The sequence below is a fragment of the Neodiprion lecontei genome, chromosome 7 (genome assembly GCF_021901455.1).
Source record: "Neodiprion lecontei isolate iyNeoLeco1 chromosome 7, iyNeoLeco1.1, whole genome shotgun sequence".
In the NCBI taxonomy this organism is placed as follows: Eukaryota; Metazoa; Arthropoda; class Insecta; order Hymenoptera; family Diprionidae; genus Neodiprion; species Neodiprion lecontei.
In genome coordinates this window covers 25084198-25108252 of record NC_060266.1, presented here as the reverse complement: position 1 = coordinate 25108252, position 24055 = coordinate 25084198, and the positions used below count along the sequence as shown (strand labels likewise).

General features: G+C 46.2%; 1 protein-coding gene across 4 annotated transcripts in view; it reads left to right on the top strand.

Moving 5' to 3' along the window:
• The first annotated feature begins 202 nt into the window (after positions 1-202).
• The window catches only part of LOC107223992, a 59880-nt gene continuing 36027 nt past the window's right edge, over positions 203-24055 (top strand). The window contains exons 1-5 of one of the 4 annotated variants that reach the window (XM_046745562.1): positions 203-572; positions 679-784; positions 872-1064; positions 21100-21887; positions 22189-23986. In XM_046745562.1, the coding sequence (XP_046601518.1) occupies positions 23242-23986 (745 nt within the window). In that variant the 5' untranslated portion in view covers positions 203-572; positions 679-784; positions 872-1064; positions 21100-21887; positions 22189-23241. Of the gene's footprint in view, positions 1065-21099; positions 21888-22188; positions 23987-24055 lie in introns of all 4 variants that reach the window. The other 3 variants (XM_046745561.1, XM_046745560.1, XM_015663887.2) reach the window with 3 other exon arrangements.

The window sequence follows — 24055 nt, the reverse complement described above, 5'->3', positions numbered from 1 at the left end:
GCCACTGCCGAGCTCTTTCTTTCCGCGAGCCGTGACGCGAGTCACGGTGAGTACGGGTATCCAGTCGACTCGTGCCTTCGGTACTTCAGTATCCGTTCTTCACTCGCGCTGATAAGACCTTGAACGTAACCGCCGCGCGTTGCTTCGTTCTCCGGTCTTCGTTGACGCTTTTTTTTCTGTTTTTTTTTTTACTCCGTATCGGTTGTAATTAATTTCGTCCGTCCCTACCGACGACGACGACGCGTATCCCTCGCTAATCGCCGCGAAATCGCGGATAGCGAGGAATTTTCTTTTCAGGGTGATTCTCAGAGAGTCGCGAGGCCGGACTGTACATACTTTTGTACGATTTCAATTTTCGTCAAACACCTGTATATCCGTTATTTCACCAATCACCCGGGTGTACCTTGTTTTTTTTCTGATTCTTAATACGATGACTGTTGGTCAATTTCTTCGTGAAACCGATACGACTTTGCGCGCATCGATCGAAAAGGTAGACCGTACGGTATACTAAGTCGCTTTGGACGATCGCTGTGACAAATCACCGTTACCATTATAATTTTTGGTGTTTAACGGTGAGAGCAGACGGTGTGAGGAAAAACAATTTTTTTAAACAAATAATTTATACGTAAAATGTAGCCACGTTCAGTTTATGTACCGGTCTTCTCTTGTAACACATAGTTTATGCGTGAGCTGCAATGTTCATCATCGACGCCCGTCGAGGGATGTATAAAACGGAAAAGTGCGAGTGCAGGATAGACGAAAATTCGAAAGAGTCCGATTGGAGGTATACAATATAACTCTAGTGATAAAAGATGAGTCGTGGAGGTTGAGAATTTCACCACTTTTTTTTTTTTTTTTTTGTTTTTTAAAGAAAAATACAAAGTGCCTGGAGTTCGAGATAGATAAGTGCCGCGTGGAGTGTTATGTTATAAATCTTCTTATCTCCCGTGGCTGGTTGCCTTAGTGAAAATGACGGGCGTTTCGTTGAATCGATGATAAAACGACTATATCCACGGAGACGGGACGCGGAGCTTGTTGTGGATTAGACGTTTCACATTTCAAAGGTAGGACACAGTGCCACCGTGTCGTGTAATTATGATCGGTCGAATGTTTGAACCAGAGTGCAACGTGTGTCTTTTATCCCCTTCCCACTTCCACCTCTGTTTACACACCCCGCCTAACCCCCCCTTCATTTCCGTCTCGTGGCGTACATCTGTCGTACAAATAATAGAACCGAATCTCACGCGTTGCCTATCGGGCCAACCGACGGACCTACGTGCCTAGTTTAAAACTCCGGAATCGTCGTTCCGTCCCGTGACTCTACGAACCGTTAGGAAAGCGATCTCCAGTCTCTGCCGACGCTTTCGACTCCTGGACCACAGCAGCTAGAACTTGGACCACTGCTTACCGAGCCTTCCTTTATCATTACTATCTATTTCCATAGAGAATGGTCTAACAGCTTTTCAAGGGAACCTGCGTCGCGCCTTGCGTCAAGCTATAATTTGTGATTCCAAATAGACTTGCGAAGATGTTTATTCGGTGAGTTTGTCGTAATATGCGCGGTACACAAAAATAATCCCTGCTTTGATAAGTGGGCAGAGTTTTGATTGCGCAACCAGCCGGCCTCAATTCAATTATAGATATTCCACCTGAATTGACGGGTTACGATTTACCTGAAGGCGATAAGCGAGATTGACCGGCTATATTTCGTCCGATCAGCTTTTTGGAGAGTTTGATTTTTCATGGTATATCTATAGAGCTGGCTGTACGGTGTACATGGTGTGAGTCGAGAGCAGCTCGAGCGAAAATCTCTGTAAGGTTCGGACACGAGAGAGAGACTATTTGCTCGTTAGAATCTGGTCGCTAAGTGAGTGTCAACGGGAGAATATACGTAGAAATCCACGCATCCTTCTCGAGCCTTAAATAAGTGTACCGCAGGCTTGGCGTACGGAGGGTACAGACTTATACGTACTTGAAAACTTATCGCGGATTGTAGCGTTGTTGTCCTCTCGATGGACGAAGCGAGAAAAAACTTGAGGCGCTTCTTTTTACTTACGGCTATTCGACAAGCTCAACAGTGTAAGAGAGTTGGAACGTCAAGTTGGAAGATTCGTGCTCGCTTTACGTGCGTGCGCAATGAACCTGTCACGGAAAAATGTCTTGTATTACCATACAACTGTGTCTATGGATAACCGTGCGAAATATATGCAGCGTAAAATTTACCGCGAGTTATCCATTGTTCAGGGTGCAAACAGCGAGTTACTCTTAAGTAAACTGTTTGTTTAGCGAGTTGGTACCAACTCTCACGCGTTACACCTGTTGCGCGATTGTGATGATAAATCACCGCAGTATGCTGCACGCGTGGTTCACTGATTGCGAGACGAGGATCCCGAGTATGTACCCTGCACGTAACTCTCGGCGATTGGTGCTCCCCATTATCTATGCTCAAGAATTACACTCCAATAAACCCCGGTAATATATCAGCAATAAAAATCATTCAGTGCTACTCAAGGATCGATATATTTATATATATATATACACAGTTTGGACAGTGCGTCGTTAATTTCTACCACTTGATTTAAGACGCGATTTTCAACAACGAAACTAGGGCCGAAGAACCGGCAGCAACGAGAACTCGTTTTTTTCTCATGCAGAGACACAATTGGAGTATGGGGCTGAGGTCAGGGTGTGGAACGCTTTTCGAATGAATGGTGGAAAACGAGCAGAGAAATATTACGCCGCTGTCTGGCAGCCGCCGGGAACCCTGAGTCCCGGTAATGACCACGTGCTATCATTTTCACCGAGTCAGTTCCTCTTGGTGTCTGCAGTATAATTCGACCGCGTGTTCACCAGTCTTTAAAATTTTCAACTCGCCGTGTTCCCATGACTGGCACCACGTCTTTACCGTTTGTTCCAACTCAGAGGCCTCCGGCTTACCGCATCGCCTAAGGTTATGTCGTACATTTGATTGTCTCCGAGAGGCTCATGTCGATCGTTTTGCTTTACCAAGTCGGCCAACCTTTCTGATCCCCCGCGGCCTCGTAGTCTGTATTATAGTCAATGATAGGCACTCACTTCCTGGTAGCAACAACCGGCCGATGATATTTAAGCTACGTTAAACCACTGATCTCTGTACTAATTGGATGGCTGACAACAGTCTTCGGTCTGAGTCGATTAGAAGCAGACGAAATCGACACAGCGCTTCAACAGCCTCAATGGAACTAACGAATCACGTGGTTCACCGTTTGTGTCATTGGTTAAATTAGCAGAACCATGTGACTAAGTCTGTTTCTGATAGGCTGTCACCCACGTGACCCGTTAGTTTAACCTCGGATATTGCGGCGCTAGTGTCGGCTGTTGAGGCTTCTAATTGTCATAAGCTGCCGCGTGCTGGAAGCATGGGAGTCAGCCATCCGTTTAGTACAGAGATCACCGCGTGAAAGTCTCCGAATCGACGAATTAGCCCGAGAAAAATGGTCGGTGACAAGTTCCCAGTGTTCTTTTTCATATTTATTTCCACGATGTATATGTGAATGGCGAAAATGATCATCAGTCTCGGTACAAAGCCGAGTCAAGCCGGGCATTCTTGCGGAGATTAGGAGGCTCCGATCCGACTAAAGACGTGTTTGAAACGGGCATCGTCGATTGGTAATCCTTACTCTCGACTTTGCTCTGTAGCGGCTCGTGCCTCCAGCTGTCCTTCTCGCTCTCAAAGACGTTCTCCCGGTTCTTACTCACCCTCGGATAAACTGAGCTAGTCTCTGAACCCCTAATACCGAAAAAGAAGAGCTGAGTTAGTTATTCCCTGATCCCTTCGACTCGCCGTGTTGTTTACGCGAGCTCGAGCTCGAGCTTGAGTTTGAGCTTTAGCCGACGACGGGCAAAGGATCTAAATATTAGGACATGTCGGATATATTAATGGAGCCGTTGATTCGTCAAGGGGATTAAGTAGAAGGAGGGGCGCTCACTGCAGCGTCTTCCTCCTTCGTTTACGGTGTTATTATTTCTCTCCGTATTTCATACGGCAGCCTCACTTCTTCGTAGTGCTTTCCTTTATCACCAATTTCATTCTGAAATTGAGTATAATCGAGTGCTTGATTCGGGCTTAGATATAGCAAATACCGAAGCTTACGTGATTCGGCGAGAAAGCTAATGATCAATATCAACATTTCATGATGATTACACGGCGATTCGACATCGTCATCGTGAGACGATAAAAAGGAAATTTATTCACCTGGTGACACAAGTTTACATAATTGAGTAAACCAGCGAACGATTTTGCGGTATTGTTTATGTATTCTGCCAACGAAAACGCGTGCATGATAAACGATCATAGCGTTCGGAGCTACGGAGTTCTCTCTCGGTTCTTCAAAACTGAATGTTAATTAAAATAACGAAATAATTAACCAGCAGCAGCGCCGGCCTTTTAATAATTCCAGCGCATTCCTTAGGGATATGAAGTAACTAGAGTCGCGGGACTAAGGCCGTAACCACAAGGCAACTTGTCTTGTGTACAGAAGCTGAATATTAACGAGGCTTATAACACGCTGTAACCGTTGAGGATATGCGATATTCTCTCTCTTCCGAGAGAGAGAGAGAGTGTGAGAGAGCGTATTTTCATGCTACGTTCGTTGCATAATCAGGAGTTTATCGAATCAAGGGTGAAAATTATCTCGCCACCGTGTAGCGAGTCAAAACGCGATTTACAATCGTCTGCTCGACGTTAGCTCGCACGAAGCTTTTACACGCGCTGTGCGTTTGACCAATTCATTACACCTACCGCACATCGATGATCCCACCAACCTGCAAAGGTGAGTGTCTCACACGAGCCTCGATCATCGGCGAGATGCTGGCCAAGAATCGAGCACCGCGCGGACTTAATATCGCTTAATTGCAAAGGGCGGTGTACATGAACGATGAGGAAGCGGGCCAATCTTCCAATCGCGCCGTATAATAGTAATTACACCGTTGGTACACTAATGGGCAAACATTGCACGCGGAAGTAATTTCACATGTTCGCCATTTATCGGACCGAGGTGTGGCGGTGAAGACGAGCTCGAGTGCATATTGTGCAATTATCGTCATCATCGTCGTCATCGTCACCGGCACTCGTACCTTTCGTCCGAAAGTGCAGGAGCAGAGCCTCCAAACTCCATCGTCGATGGTCAAGCACACCGTCCGATGTAGTGGTGTAAGCACCAATGAAATGTGCGTGACCCGCCGCGCATCGACGTATCGGTGTTGTTAGTGTTCGGCTTCCGATGTTAGACGAGCACTATCGTCCGTGAGGAAAACCTCTCATATACACTCAGCCGACCTTGTGCCTGGTGGTTACCGATAAGCGGCAGTCCCGACGCGACGGTGCTAAGTTTGCGTCACGGCTAGGACTGGTAGGTGTGCGCATCTGTGGTGCAGCACACGCGATCGGAGGTGAGTGACCCACTTACGCGTCGAACGCCAACTGCACACACTTATTTACTCACGCTCCTCGGCTTCGGCCCGGGTGATCGGACGGTGCCCTGAAAGTCGCCACAGGTGTCGGAGAGTTTCGGTACTTTACTCAACTCTGCGCCGCCGACTATGAACCAGCAGTTAGCGCTAGTTTGTTGTGTAGTGCCATTAGGTACTCTTTGTTTAATGGTTTTTCAATGGTTCGTCAGTTCCTTTGTCGATGAAAATCCGGCTGATGCTTGACGATGGACGTTAGACGAGACTGAAGCTAACAGCAAGAATTAGCACCCAAACGTTCTAATGTCCATTCGAATTTACGGCAGTGAAGTCCGAGAATGTAAATTTAGTGAAATATCTTGAACCTCCGATACTTTTATAGAATTATGAGGATAAAACTGAACTCCATTTTTCTATTTTCAAAAAATTGAACACATTTGCCTGCCAACTCTGGCTGATAGTTTCAGCTTCATGGATATTGGGCTGCGCGACAATGTGCCTTCAATGGCTCGGATCCCTGTTTCATCGACACTTACACGGTATCGTTAAGCAAAGATATCATCAATCGGGGTACATTTCGGCCTCGTCGTAATTCATACTGGGTACTAATCTCTGCTTCAATGATCGGCAAGAAGAAAACATGGAATCAATCTTCGGGTTCTTTTCCGCGCTGCAGGCTGTCACGACGACGCTTCGGCTGTATCGGTGATTATCTATCGATCCGGACGGATAAAGTTACTGTAATTGAGTGGAAACAGGATTGGACGTTGGTTTAAGTGTATCGCCTTTTCCTCCTCGTGTTTCGATGCAGCCTATCTCGTACACGGGATTAGAATCCAAACCCGGCTCGGTTTGAATTCTTCTTTTCATGCCTAAATATACTTTCATACAATCATTTTTCATCGTGTTACGTCCACCGGCAGAGATTTGTTTTCCAAGTTTTACCCGTATCCGAACATCTATCATTCCGTTAAACCGCGGTGTCTTACACAAGACGTCGAGAGTCTCGACGAACCTCGTATAATTATTTTTACTCATTTTCTTCTTTTCACGCGGTATCGTCGACGGGCTCCTTTCTCATGTAGCACCACCCTTCTGGCCACTGGAATTTCTATGATATCTTCTTTCTACCGAGATCTTCGATGACCTAATGCCACCCGCTAGTCATCGAGCTCCTCTCTTCGATACATACCAACGACTGTTCTGCCCGATCGTCACCCGCTTGGTTCACGGTTCACGAAGACGAGAGTTCGAGAGGAGTAGTCAGTCTTCTCGGTCGGAGAACCTCCAAATTATCGCCTCAACTACTTAATCCGCGAGTTTTGTTAAACGGTGCCACTTGGGGTGCTCACCCAGTTTGTTTCCTCCTCCGTCCCTCTCCCCCTCTCTCCCTTTCCGTTACACCACCTTAGATTGTGAAGACCGATTTCAAATTTTCGAACATGCACCAACGCCTGGATTCGACTTTTACGACGCGTCGTTTATTCTCACATTCACTCGTACATCCCTCGATCATAAACCGCCCAACGATCCTTGTTTTATCATCCGTCAAGTACGCGGCAGTCCGACGATCATGCGGTATACTCACCAATGATCCTCCACGCATGGGCATTTCACGAGTATCGTGCGTCGGTCGGCCGGACTGCGTTTCACGCTTGTTAACGGGGCACGTGGTTAGCTTAAATTATTACAATTTGGCTGGACATTTGGCCGTGTTGGCATTTGCTATCCTTGGAGTATTTCTCAGAGATTTTTTTTAACGGTGGATCAGGTACAGGCCTACGGAGTAACTAGGCACATACGACGCAAGGTGTTGCATGCCTGTCGCCGTTCGAGACAAGTGCTTGAGGCGACGAAAAAATGTATCTAGTCTCAGATAACGATGTTGGCTTTGTTGCTGCTACGTATTGTACACCTTACGTGGTAGCGCCGCGCGTTGCTGCTCTCTTTTATTTTCTATTTCTTTTTTTTTTCCATGCCTATATAATGTTCTATAAAATTCTAAATTGAAATTTTAATTTATCATCATACACGTATATAATATGTATATAAAACTTACTTGCACGCTCGGCTCACTCGCTTTTAGATTCTTGACTCTCGTCGTTTTGTTCGTTAGATTTTATCGCCAATTGTACTACACTAATTAACTGTTATTGTCGGCGTAAAATATCCGTTGTCCCGTATTTCAGACCTGTTTGTGCTTCACTGCAGAGAATGTCGTTCGGCAATCTTCCATCGGCAGTTATCACGCAGAAGTTAGTTATAATTTTAATTAACAGCAGAATTTTATCGTTACTGCAGAGTTCTTTGCGCATTGGTTATTGTTTTACCGCTGATTGAAAATCTGCAGGTTGCAGTTCGTTAAGAAGAAATTTTTATTATTTAGTCATGGGGCTTGTGCAATTGTTTCTTTCGATTTCTTTGTTTTTTTTTTCTCAACAGAGAACAACTGTGTCATCTATTCGTACGGCTTGTACTGTTTGTTTAATATCGACGAATAAAAGTACAGCTCATGTTATGGGGCACAGCGGAGTGGAGGTACTCTGTTTTTTTTTTTTAATTTTTTTCTTTCAAGTATTTGTAATACTATTTTGGCCGTAACGGTATAATACAATTTTGGAATAATGAATGTGAAAAAAATAAAATCAACGACTTCAGCAGGTGATATAATTAACCATACCATAACATTTGAGTTTATACTTGGTTATTTTCATTTTCTTATTTTCATGACAACGTCAAATTTGTATAGTAGGGTATATTCAGTTTTTTTTTTTTCTTTTTTATTAGCAATCCAAGTCAAGTCACTTTTGTTACTTTTTGTTGTGGTTATAATTTAAGGATACCAATTGCGTCTAACGATTATTATTATGCGAATGAGAAATTCCCAACCGCTCAAACAAGCTGTTCCAACAGTTAATAAAAAATAGTACTTGTAAGGTTGCTTTGCCCTGAAAACATTAGAAAGCAAAGTCGGCACAAGAAGCTTCTTTGGTGTAGTAAACAAAAAAGGAAAAGGGAAATGGTCCTACTCGGATGACCACCCACAGTGTTCAATACCTCCGATAGAAAGAAACGTCGATTCCTTGGATCTCCGATCCAGCGGTGCAGATCGAAATTGTTACGGAGCAGATACCGAGAGGCGTATAATGTATTATTTCGGTATAATAGCGATTAACCTCGCTTCGGCTGCAAGAAGTATTCGCCACCTGTCGTCACGCGTGGCACTAGCTGCGATGAACCCTTCAGGTCAGGACACGGATTTACGATGGACAGCGAGCGTAGGAGTCTCGGCCAACGATATATGGGAGCTGACACTCCTTCGTTGACGATGAGCCAAGATTCTTGGAGCGTTGGGCACCGCGTTTGGCAAGTACGAGACTGTCGCGAATACAACGAGAAAGCCCGGCTCGGTCTCGTGCGCAATTTTCGCGGTTTGCGGCTTGGCCACGTGGTGCTCCAATTCATTCCTCCAGCGGCCATGCTCGCCGCGGCGAATCGCACGTACGCCTCTCAGCCTCGTCGCGATCGGGACTCGACTCTCGCTGAATTTATTACAGGTTTAGTGCCTGCGATCGGAGGGGCAGGCAGAGCGAGGAGGACGGGGACCGGGACTCCGGGTCTTCCGATAATTCAGAGAGCTTTCTTTTATTTTTATTTTTCGCATGCACACGCTCTTCGTACACTTCGCCGGCTCAGATCTCCTCGCATTGTTAATACAGACACCGTTTAGCCTGTCTGAACTCCGAGGCAGCGGCTATCGCTATCGGTCGGTCGAGATTTTTTTCTTCCACCACGTATATATATATATATATACGTGGTGGAAGAAAAAATCTCAATATATGTATATATATATATGTGTCTAACATTTATGCGGTGAAATTTAACGACCCGATAAATAGACGCGACGGGTATCGTTCCCGGGACGTTTTGGCTGCGTAGAAAACACAGAGAAACAGAGAGAGAGAGAGAGAGAGAGAGAGAGTTTGCAAGCAAAGTATCTCTGCAACGATTGCTGCAGCATGGCATCGTGCAGTTGTTAGTTATATTACAGCTTAACGAAATGTTGGCTGCAGCATTTAATACCGATAAATCAATGCCCGTGTCCCTCCAGGCCAGTCTATGAATGTGCTCAATCACTGCAACCATCTAACGTGGTCTTGTATCATGTATACTCTGTAAACGAGTATATATGCGTTCCCTGACAATGAGCCGTTTCATGCCTTCTGCGTACAGGCAAAACCAGCGCGTGTCTGCCACTCGTTAATCCTGTCGCCTTCTTTCTACAACCCTCTTTCGGAATCGGAGAAAGGATTGATGTTATTCTTTAGAGATGGGAACTGATTTGTCAAAATCACGGGCTATTACCCACGTTCAAAAACAAGTTTATATATATATATATATATATATCAAGCTTGTTTTTCTTTTTTAGTAAGTTCAGAGAGAACGTTTTTAACGTTGACAAGTTTTCTCAAGGATATAATAATCGAGAGTGTCCAGAGTACTTTCGTTTTCAACACGTTCACGGAACGCCTGCAGAGCGAGAGAAAGCTAAAAGGTAAATAAAAGAAAAGTAAGAAAAAAGAAAAACACTATCAATTATCGGACGGATCGGTAAAGGAGGAAGGAGCATGCTTGTCTTTGTCAGGACGATCGAGGTGGGAGCTCGTCGCCGAGTCCGCCTCCGCGTTTGCGCTAGAAGGACAGATTTGTCACTAATTAAAAGGACTCGGTGATAATGAGCCAGATTCAGCCGGCGATAGCTGCTGGGTGGGTGTGACTAGACACACGGAATGGCAAAAGCGTGATGCAAAGGTGGGATTGCTCGGACTTTATGCTACTACGGGGATAAATTGGTCTCTTTGGAGGCCTGCAGGACTGGGATAGAGAGATGGTATCGATCCGCAGCGATGTTTGTCCTCCCCTTCGAACACCGGCGTGGAAGGAGTGCAATTAAAATAATTAGCCTGCGCGAGGTGATATTGGAATTCTTTATATTGCGGCTACCAGCGAAGATTCGAAAGACGTGCTCGTCCTTTTCGTCTCTTTCGTACTATATGTTTTTCTCTTAAACTCAAACAGATGTATTCGCTTCGTTGGCTCGATTCGCTCGTGAGATCGTTCCGAGATGTCGACGGAGTCTTATTACTTTATCGTTAGTAGGTAGGTACTGATGTTTTACAAACTTTTACATACCGTAAAGTCCATTCGAACCACGTACTTATGTCGGCACATATTTAAGCAAAGAGTATTTAAACATGTCTAATGCGTGACTTCACGCCGCACGTGCTCGGCGTACTCTGGAAATGAAAGGACCAAAAAGAGGAGGATATAAATGACCGGTTTACCGCTGTCGGCGGGACTCAAATCTTTCTTACATATAAAAACTTGAAACAATGCTCAAAATAGAAGCGGAATAGTTAAACAACAGTAAAAAAAAAATTGACTCTTAACCGCTTCATCCGTGCATAATAATATTTGCCTCCAGGCGAGTAACTCGCCTCTAGTAGAATTTGTAAGCAACTGACCTGCGCAATGAAATTCAGTCCCACTCGTCGATTTCAGCATATCGCTTGTGATGTTTACGTTACTGTTTCTTTTTTTTTTTTCTGTCACACATATTCTACGAAGCACTGACTAAACTTCTAGAAGATGTTCTTCCGGCTGTTTATACAATAACTGGCTATTCGTGGTAAATAATGAGAATCTAACTGTCAAAAAGCAGAAGAAAAAGCTGCCAAGAAGAAAAAAGACCGCATAGGAAGGAAGAAGAGGGCACGGGTGGTGGTCACCTGGTGAAAGGATTGAAACGGTTATCCAACAATGGAGCTCTAATCGTTCTTTTAATTAGACAAAACTTGCCGGTCACCCATTGTCCGGCCGACGAACGCCTCCCTCCAACTCCCATCGTCGTTACACCTCCGCACCTCTCGCGACAAACAATACCTCGTCATCCCCGATGAACACAATTCCATGCACATCCAGCGGCTCTGTCAACCCTGGTCTTGCAGCCTCGAGCCACCCACGACTCGAGAATATCCATCCACGAAGACGAGGAGTAGAGACCCGACCCAACCCTGAGACGAAGTGAAATGAAATGAAATGAAATACACACGAGAGTCAGCTACGAACGGCCTTCTACTCTGGCCAAGTGTCCGTACAGTAAGGCACGTCAAGGGCAGTTTCATCCAATTGGAAACGTTTTCTCATAATGAGAAATGAAACATGTAATTTTCTCAGTTGAAAAAAAAAAAAAATGGTTCTATCACCGCTTGACATGTCTTACTTTGGAGGGTGGTTTCACCCCTTTAAAGCGTTTAATGGCAGATGAAAAAAAAAGTACGTATCGCTTAGTTTTTAGTCTACTAGAACATGCTACAAAAGACGTCGAATCGGAGATATCGACGTGGGACGATACCTGCCTTGAGAGAGTAACTAAAGTCGGCGCAACAATCTTTGACGCCAGAAACAGGCACCTCTTGCATTCTTCTCAGCTCACCGCGTTATGGACAGTCGTTGAAGAGGCGCGGGCGAGTACAAGCCGCACCACACCTCGACGGAATAAATTTCCATACGCTCGGTATGGCGGGGCGATAGATAAGCGCCGGTAGAAGACGAGTTCCCGTGGTAACGTCGATGCTGGAACTGCTCCGTAGATTTCAGTTTCCGAGAGAGATGAGGAAAAGCCAGGATGGTCGGCCTTCGTGCGAAGGAATCGTCGCCGCGACGATTAACGTCCTTACGCTGTAAACCCCGAAGCGGGTAATTAAACGACCGTTTCTCTACCCTGTCACGGGAAAATCCAACGATTTATGCCACTTCCTACCATCTATCTCGGCTACACACCGCGAGGCTATACGTGCTCCGACCAATAAGTCACGATCCTCTTTAGCTTCGTCGATTCCTCCTCACCTTGTGTGCTGTAAATGGCTGCAGCATGCAAATCGGATTTATTGCCGAGAATTTATTCCAGAGCAACGCTACGCAGCCACCAGCACGCACCTCTCGAGTAGGTCCCTCCTTTATCTTCGGACCGATAGTCAGTCGTCTTCCCAACGACGGTTTGGAACGGTGTTAAACAATTCCAGAAACTCCTCTCGATGCTTCTCCAATCTGGCATTGTCGAAGCGATCCGGATCAGGACTCTGCGCCAGGTGACGGTGATCCAAGGCTTTTCGATCTATCCTAGTTCCCGGATTCTCCGTCCTCCTTACTCGACGGCACCAAACAATGCGAGAGGGTATTTCGAATTCACCGTCAGCGGTGGGTCTCCCAGGTGACTCCCGGGTCCCGCAGGGCGTTGGAGTCTTGCAGGTCGAAGAAGTTATGTGTCTGGACCAGGCCAGTCCGCCGCTTGGAGTTTCGTTTCCTCGGTTTGTCTCAACCGCGGCTAGAATAATGGGATCGTAAAGTAGCCGGAATTATCAGTCGGCGGTACATGGCAAGATGGTCAGAGGTAGTTCCAAGTGAACTTCTCTGTCCAATGACGGATGACATAATAATGCAAAAATCTCGCGGCTTATCATTGGTTGCATCTTTCCTTTACGCAGGTATTATATTTGTAATAAATTAGTGCCGGAGTCTCTCTCTCTCTCTTTCTCGCTCTCTCTTTCCGTATAACTTGAATACCAAAAGGCAGTACTCGTAGGTAGGTACTATATGTATTTGCTAAGGATATATTTCTTCGGGAATAATTCATCCGATGACTACGGACCGCTCTATTCCCTCCTTCTCCGCTACATCGCACCCGGCGTGTAGGTACAGCAGCGTACGTATTCGCGAAATTATTTATTACCTATGTTTTACGTATGTATTATAGGCATGCGTTCATACCGCACACGAGCTGGTATAAATTATGCTAATCCGTGACCTACCGGGTCGTAAGTTTTGGCGTAGGGAAGAATCTTGCTCTCGGAAAAACAAGGAGCTAAAAACAACGGGGGTTGTTATTATGCACATTCTACATGCATGCATGCACCCTCTCTAAACCACGGAATCGATGGACATACATATTCGTCCTGTGTCCTTATATCTCGGCATGGCTGAAGCCGACCGGATCCGTTACTTCTCTTATTCTTATTCTTGCACTTTTTACACACAATATTTTCCAACCGTCATAGCACACGTTGCTTTAATTTTTCATTTTTCAAACAGATACTGAAAAAAGGTAAACGCCAACCGCGTGCCTACCCATCGACTCTTCTCTCCTTTTTTCTCTCTCGGTCTTTCCTTTCCTCGGCCCACGCGCGGCAGCCCTGAAGGACTAATTCAGCGGTTGAGAATCGAACTTGTATTTCTTAGGGGTTAATGAATAATTTATACCTATCATGTAGTTCCTCTCACACCGGCAATCAGTGCACCGCTCGACTAATGTCAGTTCAATAGCACCCGTGGGGTTGGGACGAGGCGTAATTTCAGCCATGTATTCTCCACGCCATCGCGCATCGATTCGACCATAACGTATCCCTTTTCCGCCACCCTCGAACGACCTCCTTCCACGTCACCCTGTTCTGGTATCAAGGGAAATAACTCAGGTAGGCACAGGCAGTTAGCCTATCGACTCCTCCTCGTCGTACAAGTCGACATCTTCGGAGAATACAAAAAATGAATACAAAACAAAACAAGTTGTATCAAGTTAAAATTGAAGTAGGTTCTCGTGTAAGGATCATCATTGATCGCTCGTCCCGTTCTTCTCTCGTCAAAACGAATAATGACTTTTCTTTTGTCCTTTTCTCATTCCCTCTCGGATCCCCGACGAGTTTTCTACCATGTACGGTCAATTAACCGCAATTAATCGCAATTGACCGTTTCACTCTGTCAATTCCAGCCTCAGCGAGTGCGTTTTATAACTTCTTCACAGACGCGAAATAGGGTGGAGAAGGACGAACAACGACTATCGTATTCCGTACATTGTCTAAGCTCCGGGTTTCGGGCGGTTGACACCCTACGGGACCCCGCGGGGCCCTTCGCCCGGGCCCCGGGGTCTGGCCCAGTTGGTCCTACGCCGTCGGAGCACACCTAGTGAGTTTGACAATGGACACGCGGTGGCATTAATAACGAGTCGGGGCCAAACTGGGGTTCCGGGTTATCTTTGCATGCATTTGTCACCGAAAGGGTTGCGCGAGGTGTAGGAAGAGACACGGCTGGAACCGTTTCCTTTAACTGACGGGTGTCGTAGATCTTTCATTCCGTTTCTGAAACTCGATATTTTTCCTCCTACGATTTCTCCCCTCGAGTTGTACTCTGGAAATTGCCTCGATCGCATGGAAATTAGGGGGCAGGGGGGGGGGGGGGGGGCAAATAGAGCAGGTCAATTACCCGTGGGGGTAAATACGCCTGCGTAACTTTCTCGTCGAATTCGAATATAATAAATTATTCACCCCGGTCGCAGTCGTCGCTTCCACCGTCCCCTGCGCCAGACCGCCATTTTTCTCGAATAATATAAATAATGGATGGGATCCCGAATCGTTTCATCTTCCTTAACCCGGCGGGGAAAGGGCGACCCTTGCAGACTGCGGGAACTGTGTCATCTGATAAGAAACCGGGGGAGAAAAAATTCTTGGACTTGAACTGATTCCGTTCCCACTTTAACCCGGGGTAAAAAATCTATGGGACTAATTTCAGTAACCCCCTTTCGTCCATAAATCACTCCCAATGCAAGGCGCCGTCGATGTTTGATACACGCTGAGTGGTTGTTATAAAATTCAAATTCCGAGTCACTGGGCAGACTGTCGATCGGCTTCGACAAACCGAAACTTTTTCGCCCTAGTGTTTTTTTTTTTTTTTTTATTCACAGCGGCTCGTTGTTTCAAAGGGATAAAAAATTGCGTTCATTTGCATTTTCGTTTTGAGATCAAATGAAAAGAGGGAACAAAGGAATGACGCGGCCCGTTAACTTCGTCGACGATACGGAAGGGTGGACAGGCGTGGTGGTGCACGCGTTTCGACCCTCAGGAGTTAAAAAAGGAGGGGCTCCACGCGACTCGGTCAACTTGGACCGAGTGCGGCTGCAGTCACCTGTTTGAGCGATTAGACACATCCATCATAACCGTGGAGGGAATAGGTATCTGATTTTTGAGTTCAACTTGTGTGGTATCGGAGCCTGGATTTTCGACTCTCTGCTACATGAACGAGCGTCAAAGGGTGCCCTTTTTCATTGTCTAGATTTTCGGACGATTCAAGTCACCCGCTTCCCTTTGTCCCATTCTCTTCCAGTCTCTCTCTCTCTCTTTTCTCTCTCTTTCTCTGTGTCTCTCCAAAGTTTCTTCGTGACGCAACTTTCCAGCTTAAACGACGCTGTTTGTTCGTACGTTCAAATTCTAAAAATGCGTTGCATAAATAGCTTATCTTACGAAATTTATGGAGACCTTGGAGCGTCGATTTGTCTTTACTCATGTGCGGTGGAATTTTTATTATTCGACGCTTATCGCACTCCGGCTTTAAATGCATCGTTGCAGGTTGAAAAAACCGGAGAGATTATACATAGATCCAGAAAGTTTTACTGGTGACCCGGCTAACTTTCGCCGAGTCACGTCTAACGGATTAATTTCTTAAAAACATATCTCACCGGTAATCAAATCTACGATCAACAACAACAGGTGTTTAAATTTAGCGTCGTAAATTTCCCATACATATCCCATAGCGAACACGTGTCAGGTCGAGTCACATCACGACTGTTTCCGTGATAAATCAAGCGCTTTATATTTTCCCCGATATACCGAGCGCGGAGCACAGAGCATAATCATACAGCGACGATTTCAGTGATATTAGCCACTGTTTCAGCCGCGATTTAAGCCGGCATTTACGTTTGGATTAAACCGTAATACCTAATCTGGGGAGTTTAAGGCGGGAGAGATTAGAATAAACTGAGATAGGGCAAGAGGGAACGATCGGCGTGGTCGAGTAGCCACGGACGTAAGCCGAGCATAAAACCGACTTCGAATCCCGATTGATAGACGCACAGATTCGAGAGTTGGCATCGCGCGTGAGTGATGCAGGTATTAAATTCCCAGAAACGAGGCTTACGAAATATTCGAGTGAAGCCGATCTCGGTTGGAATCGGAATATTTTCGAACAGGTTCGGGAACACCCGTTTCGAAAGGCCAAGTTGAGGTCGAAATCACTCTTCGTGCGTCATCGGTTCGAACTTTTCAAATATACCTGCATCTCTTATCTCCGTCAAAGGTGTTCGACCTGACCAAGTTTTCGCAGCCCTGAAGGGCCGCCTCTCAACGTCCGAGTAAACAAATTTTCGTTTGACCAAACTCCGCGCCGCATAACATTAAACTTGAGTCGAAAAAACCGCCGTCGGCGGAATACGAGAGTTGAGCAACTAAGTAATTGAATTCCCACCGATTCGCCGGCCGATCCTCCTCGAAACTTCGAACACACGCCAAAAAGTATTTCCAACCGTTCTTGCGGGCAGGAACGGTTCGATTCGCCTGTTCGCGAATACCGTGCGGTGCAGAAGTGTAGACAAAAAACGGGACGACGGAAAAAAACCCGCGCAGATTCTGCGGGACCAGTTTTGTCCCCGAGTATTAACGACGACCGGCCAGTTATACGGGTTTGGATTACGTCCTGTAATCGAATACCTCCCACGTATACGGCATCTGAGCGTATTAACGATGATCGACGACCTGCATAGGCTAATGCATGCTAAACCATGCGTATAAGTAGACGACTCCATTTTTTCCCCACTCGCGCCTATCCTGTGTTTCCTTCATCCTCGGCCGTCGAACGCACCAGGATCGTTTCGATGCTGTTAGGAGATACCGAAATTCGCCATTGGCGTCGGGAGTTCAAGAACGATCCTGCTAAGGTCGTGAAACCCACTCGTTCCTTTCATTTTCTCCGTTCATTCATGCCGTGAAGGCAAAGCTGCAGCTGGTGACGAGACGTCGAGCGAGGAGAACAAGTTACGTGTAGGTCAAACCCACCGGTCTAATTAGAATTTAAACTCCCATTGTGATAGACGCCCTTGGCGTAGTCGGTTGGCTTTTCTTTTCCGTACTTCATTTTGCTTCGTCTTCTTTTGTTCCCTCTGCATTTCCTTGCTCGTTTATTCCTTTTCGAGTCGTCGAGCATCCGCCCATCGAAGATGAGAAAAAGAGAGTCACTGCACGAGTAGGTATGTTGTCGGTACGCGGTAGAGAAGCCGCGACGCCTTGGCTGAAATGATTATAACATCATCGTTACCCGGATGACGACTACGACGACGACGACTACGTTCCGCTCGCTCTTTCTTCGCACGGTTGTATTTTCGGTCTCTCACCGTCTCATTTCCACCCACCCTGATCAGTGTAAAAAACAATTTAACCCCGTCGTCCAATTAGGTCTTGTCCCGAACGTCTGCGTGCGTATAACACCTTCCAATAAAAAACTTGAACCTGTTGCACCGTCGTTTGTCACCGATGATGAGCGATCATTATATCACCTTGGATGGATCGAAGCGGTCGATACCATCTTTTAGTCTCTCTCTAACTCCCGATGCCGAAAGGCGGCGCCTGGCATTCTTCTTCCGAAAGACCGAGGCGACCGACTTTGAGTGATCATTACTCGACGAGGAATGACACTTTTTCGCCTAATTGAACAATTTTTCCCTCCCCCTGGGAAAAGATTAGACGGAAGGAGAACAGGGTCTGTTTACCGTGTATTATGTGGAAGCAAACTCGGAGGGAACAACAACAATTGCTCGTAGCTAGCAAACAAGAGCTCTTGATAAATTCGAGAGAGAGAGAAACCATGTAAAAAACTTCAAAGGAGAGGTGCCCATACTTTTTCTTATTTCCATGAACCGGGTTCCCGAGTCGTAAAGTTTGATCAAACACCGTCTTTAGGTTTGTTTTCGCACCTAGTAGAGCCTGTTTACCGGATCCAGCAACACCGGCGTTCGAGCTCTTTGATACCCTGCTTGTTGGCCACAAAATTACATTGTTGGCGCTAAGGAGAATGTTGCCAGATACTTTTCCGTACGGAGTAACAACACAAATTAGGCAAAGGCACACATAACGGTCGACTCTTCGCGGCTCTTGCTTGGAATACCCTTCACCACCTGAATTCCACTCGCTTTATTTCTCATTCAGACAAGTTACGCGCGTCATTTCCTACCCGGTTATGTATAATTGGCCGTATGTGCATACATTGTACGCTTACAACGACGAGTATACAATAAGACGCTGGGAACGATTAATAATTGTTTATCTCCTGCTTTCTCTCCTTCATCTTTAAATTCTTCTTTGTCGCACACACACACACACACAAAATGATTGTCCAATATCTGTAATTATACCTTCATCATCATCGGATAAAGTTTTGGTTCCTTGTTTGAAATGGCAGCAGCGTGAAGTTGGTTCCTTGGTTGTGATGGACACTGGCCTCCTTTACATAATTAATTCGAACAATGAGACGGGTGTCGGGTTTATCCCAATTTCTAATTCCGCTCCTTGTCTCCGCCTTGTAATCTCACTCGTTCCTGGAACCTCAAGAAAGTTGAGGTCTATTTTCTCGCGTGATTCTATCTATCGTAAATTCTTAACCAGCTGTTGCAGTCGAATGCACGCGAGTGCAATTATTCTCTTGTATGGTTGTATTCGGGGTATTTTGAGGAAGGAAGGAAGAAATTCTTCTGTAACATTTTAGCCTCGCTTTTAACCCTTTTCAAGGGATTCACCATGACGCTGTGATAACAAGATGTCGACGAGTTGCTGGAAGTGCGGAAAATGGATAAACCGATCAACCGGACTTTCCAGTTTTCATCCGTCAACTCGGTATTTCAGCTGCTCTTTAGCACGGTGCTGCAACGACGATACGATCCTCGGAATTATTTTTTCCTAGCTTTCCTAGCTTCCTCAAATCGTGGTCGTGATCTCGAGACACGGTGCAGCTATCGTGCAATTATCACGATCGAGTGATCCAAGTTGCGTCGGAAAATTCATTTGCGGATGCAGAGAGAAGAGGAATTTAAGAAGTATAAGATGAACGAGGAGAGCGAGAGGTCGTTAAACGAAACGCTTTATTCCGACCCGCGGTCCAACTTACATGTGTAGACATTTTGTAGAGTTGTTACTTCGCGGGCGAGCGCACTTCGAGAGTCAGAGATGAGAATTAACGGACGATCGAAAGACCGAAAGAAAGTATTTCGGTGCGGGACAAAGAGCCAAGAAGGCGAAGAAACGACGCCCGCCTCGAAGAGGAGTGAAATACTCCTCTCCGGACGAATGTTCACGCTCTTTCCTCAAGTTGGGAAAAAAGACGCCGGGTGGTTTTTCGATTCGCGGTTTATAGTTTATCCCTGCAGGATGCCTCGGCGACGTGGGTCGAGACGCTTACCGTAACCCCGTAACGTAAGCACGACTCGACCTTGAGGAACGGCGTTGCCACTCGGCGTACAAAATCCACAGTAATTTGATTTAATTTTAGACCCCTCCGCGGTTCTTTCGAGAAGGATTAACGAGATCCACGATTGATATACGAGCAGGTGGTGAGCCTTTTACAGTTGTTACGGTACAACGAGAGTCCTTCTCTCGTCTTACGGAGGTCGAAACTGCTCTCGAACACGGCTTTTTTTTTCTACCTGACGACACGGTGCAACTTCCTTACCCTCAACTCGTTATCGTTTCATAATTTTTCTACCCTGTCACAGAGAAGACGACGGAGCGGTTCTCTCGGTCACCTATCGCCAGTTTATGAGCTTTTCGTAATCGACTCTCGAAGACCCGGAGTGACGTTTAAGTGACTCTGGAGCCACCGTGCCAACTCGAAAAGTAGTCATGCCGTTTCGACAGACGCGTCGTCTCGGATGACTGACGAGCACAATCTCCCCGAGTGGCGTCAACGCTGTTTCCTTCCTCTTCCTCTTCTTCTTCTTCTTTTACGTCCTTCACCTCCTGCGCCGTTTTCTTCCTACAAAACGTATATCAGCCGCCTGCTGTCCTACGGACTAGCTGGATACACATTATCTCGTAACTAGGACGGCGCCTGAAAGCGTTTGACCGAAGAATTCCAAACCGCTTGGAGGATGCCGACGTTCTCTTCCTCTTCGCACCGCGATCATATGATTTTTTACTCAATTCTTCGCTCACGAAGAGGTGTTCCCACGTTTCGTCAGTCCTCGGACTTTCCCGCTTATCTCACAATCTGCTTATTCCCGACATCCGTGCGTATACCTCTTCCTTCCGACAACTCGATTGCTCGTTCGCTCGCTCCGATAAACAAACAACTCACTTCCCAGATGAGTCTGATGCTTGTGGCTCGTTGCGGTTACACCTGAACGGTGATTCGTACGACGTTCCTTTACACCGTTCTCTTATTTCGTCCGCCGGGTGATTCTTCTCTCTGCGTTATACGCGCAACGTCGTCGTTGTATCGGTTCCAGGAATTGGGTGCTAACCCTGTGAAAAGTCAGGATCACAGAGAGAAAGAGGAAGAAAGACGGAAATACCTACTTGTTCAAATTTTAGTTAAAAATTGACATCACAAAAATACCAAATACATGTATACATATCTCGTTCCCTTAACAGAATTGATAAAGATGTATTTATGAACCTTATCACGCGTCGATTGGTGAGAAAAGACTGTTCAGACTCTGTTCAGGTCACAACAACATACTTCAGATAAGATCGGTTTAAAAATTTTTCATCTCGCATGTTCCAGGGTTGAAAAGGGGACGGAGACACTTTGCGATCGGCGAAGAATTCGGAGATAAAAATTGGCTGGAGAGGAGTGAAAATCGTCGCGTGCTGTCCGAGATTCACCTCCTAGTCGCACATCGCGTACTGGAAAACGGTGCGAAAGCTCGGACTAGAGGAGAGAGGAAGACGAGGGAGAAACAATAATAACAACAATAATAAGAATACGAGAAAAGGAGGAGAGACGTAGAGCGTACCTACGCAGAACGCAGCCAGAGATACGACGAGAGACTCGCGGTCGGGATGGCGCAACGGATGCTGCGCTGAGTCTGGATCTCTTCTGCCGTTGCCGCTTGATGCTGCTGCTCGCTGATGCTGATGCTGATGCTGCTGCTGCTGCTGCTGCTGCTGGTGTTGGTCGTCGTCGCATCGCCGAACCCGCGGCAAGCCGGCGTTCGTCGTTCAGTAGTTTCCCGGACGTCGTACCGGCATCATCCGAACTGCTACAGATTCGAGACACGAGCAGTGCCAACCCGACCACCGGGACACACCGCGACTCGCTCTTATCGCGCCGAATGAAATAATTCTGATTGCTTGCGCACGTTGTTTTTCGTTTCTTAGTTTTCTTTAATTTTTATTTTTTCGTTTCGGTTTAATTGTTTTGTCGTCATTGTAAACTTTTTTATGTTGCTTTTTTTTGTCACTTACGACATTCATCAAATTTTCGCCTCCTATACACTCAAGTATAACGTATACCGAGATAATATTTTCGCAGATTTATAGATTCAAATTTCGTCGATAATTTTTTACTTGGTAATTTTCTTTCTTTTTTCTTTTTTTGTTTTATTTCATTTTTTCTTCTCCTGAAATTACCGGCCGAGTATCACTGTTCACTCTTCAATTGACATTTTATTTCGACAGTACATATACAGTATCAATGCCTTGCGTGTATTTTGCACGCTTCTGCGAAAATAATTAGATTTTTCTTACTTTTTTCTTTTTTCGTTTGATTTTTCTTTTATCGTTATTTTTTATTTTTTATTTTTTCATTTGAACTCGTTTTCTTTCGACGATTTTTTAACACGGTTTTGTGGTTATTTAACGTTTGTATCAGTGGCGGGACGTGCTGCAATATATGAGGTGACAGGGATCTCAAAAGGCACCGACTTGTTCACCCGATTTAATAATAATATTAATAATAATAACTGTGCGAATACATATAAACAAAAGTTTGGTTCAATTTTTTTTTTTTCTTCGATTTCTTGTTTTATCGGTGTGTAAATCAACGTCATGAAAATATCAAGATTCAAGAGAAGAAAAGTTTGATGCACGCGTACGAATGAAGAAAAGAAGAAAAATGTTCGGACAGTGAAATTACGTAATTTCGTTACAATTTGTTCACACAACTGATAGAATATCGCTCGAAGGTGCAACGTTACTTCGAAGATTCGTCAATTAATAATTGGATAACAATTCCGGAGATAACGACAAAAATTAAAATTAAAAGAAAAAATTAACAAAGATTATCGTAATATTGTACGATAAAAGGATATAAACGAATAACGAACAATAATCCGAGAGTATATATATACATATATACATATAAATAAATTGAAAAGTAACAAATGAATAAATAAATGAAGTGAACGAAACACGAATCCGGCACAGTGACAACGATACTACACGAGAGAGAAGAAGAGAGGTAGAACATAGTAGCGAGGATAAAAAAGGTGGATCGAGGATTAAGTGACGGAGGTTAGCGAGACAAATGCGACCGCGTAAGCCGATACCCTGGTTCCCAATATTCGCGAACAAGCCTTTCTGAATCGAATAATCAGCGGATCGGTTGCGTCGGGATCGCGATCACCGGCACACTCGGCTGCCCGTTATCGGCTCGAACGATGATGCCCTCGGAGTTCCGGAGGATCAATATTGCCAGGACGATACTCGAAAGCGACGCGACGTCGTCGTCGATGATCGTTCCCTAGACCGATGGCTCGGCTAAAGTAAGCGAATCGACCGAAGTGAAAAAATCTTGGAAGCCTATCTCGCTGACGGATAAGTAAAAACAACTGTGAAGCATTACAAGGGAGAGAAAAAGTCCGGCGGCTATTCGGCCCCGGCGCGGGAGGGCAGAGCAGGCCTCATCATCGTCAATGAGACCGTCATGCTGGCCTTGACCTACCCGGACGGGTCCAGGGTTCAGCGCTGCGACAACCTCCCCGAAAGACCGGGATCACCGGGACGCGTTTCGGCCCCGCGCCGCCGCGCGGAAGAGCACCGATTACTCACCTGGAGTTCGTACAACGCCTCGAGGCGACGTCGCACCTCCACCACCCCCGGGGATGACGGAGATCGGAAAGAGAGGCGGGACCCCCGCCTACCCGAGGCCGAGACGACCACCCTACCGTCCGACGATCACCCCTCGACGACGCCGACGGGGGACCGCGATCGCGATTCCACGCGATCGTCAACCTCAACGAAATCTAGTCATCCTGACGATCCAGCAGCCGCTGATCCGCGCCGGTTTTCCCCGCCGGTCCGGACCATCCAGACGAGGCGATCGTCCTCCTGGTCCGGAGCCGGACCCCGCGCCAAGGATCCGTGCCTCCTCCAGGTACTCCTGATCCTCGTGCTACTCGTGATCGGGTGCAACAGACACTGTGGACCCTTCGGGTCGAAGGTTAATCGCACCGCTTTTGGCGCCCTTGCGATCGGCTATGTAATCGCTGGCGCCGGATGCGCACCCGTCGACATACTCACCGACACCGGTGTCAGGTCGGAGAGGTCGGCTAATTTGTCACACATCACCGGAACGTCGCGCAAGATACGGATGTACGTCAAGAACCGGTACCTTCAGATACTTCCGGACGGCACGGTCAACGGATCCGACGACGACGCGTCCGATTACAGTGAGTTTTACACTTTCGATTACTATTCTGCTTTCGGAGAGAGGTAGAGGTGGGGAGAAGTATCTCGTA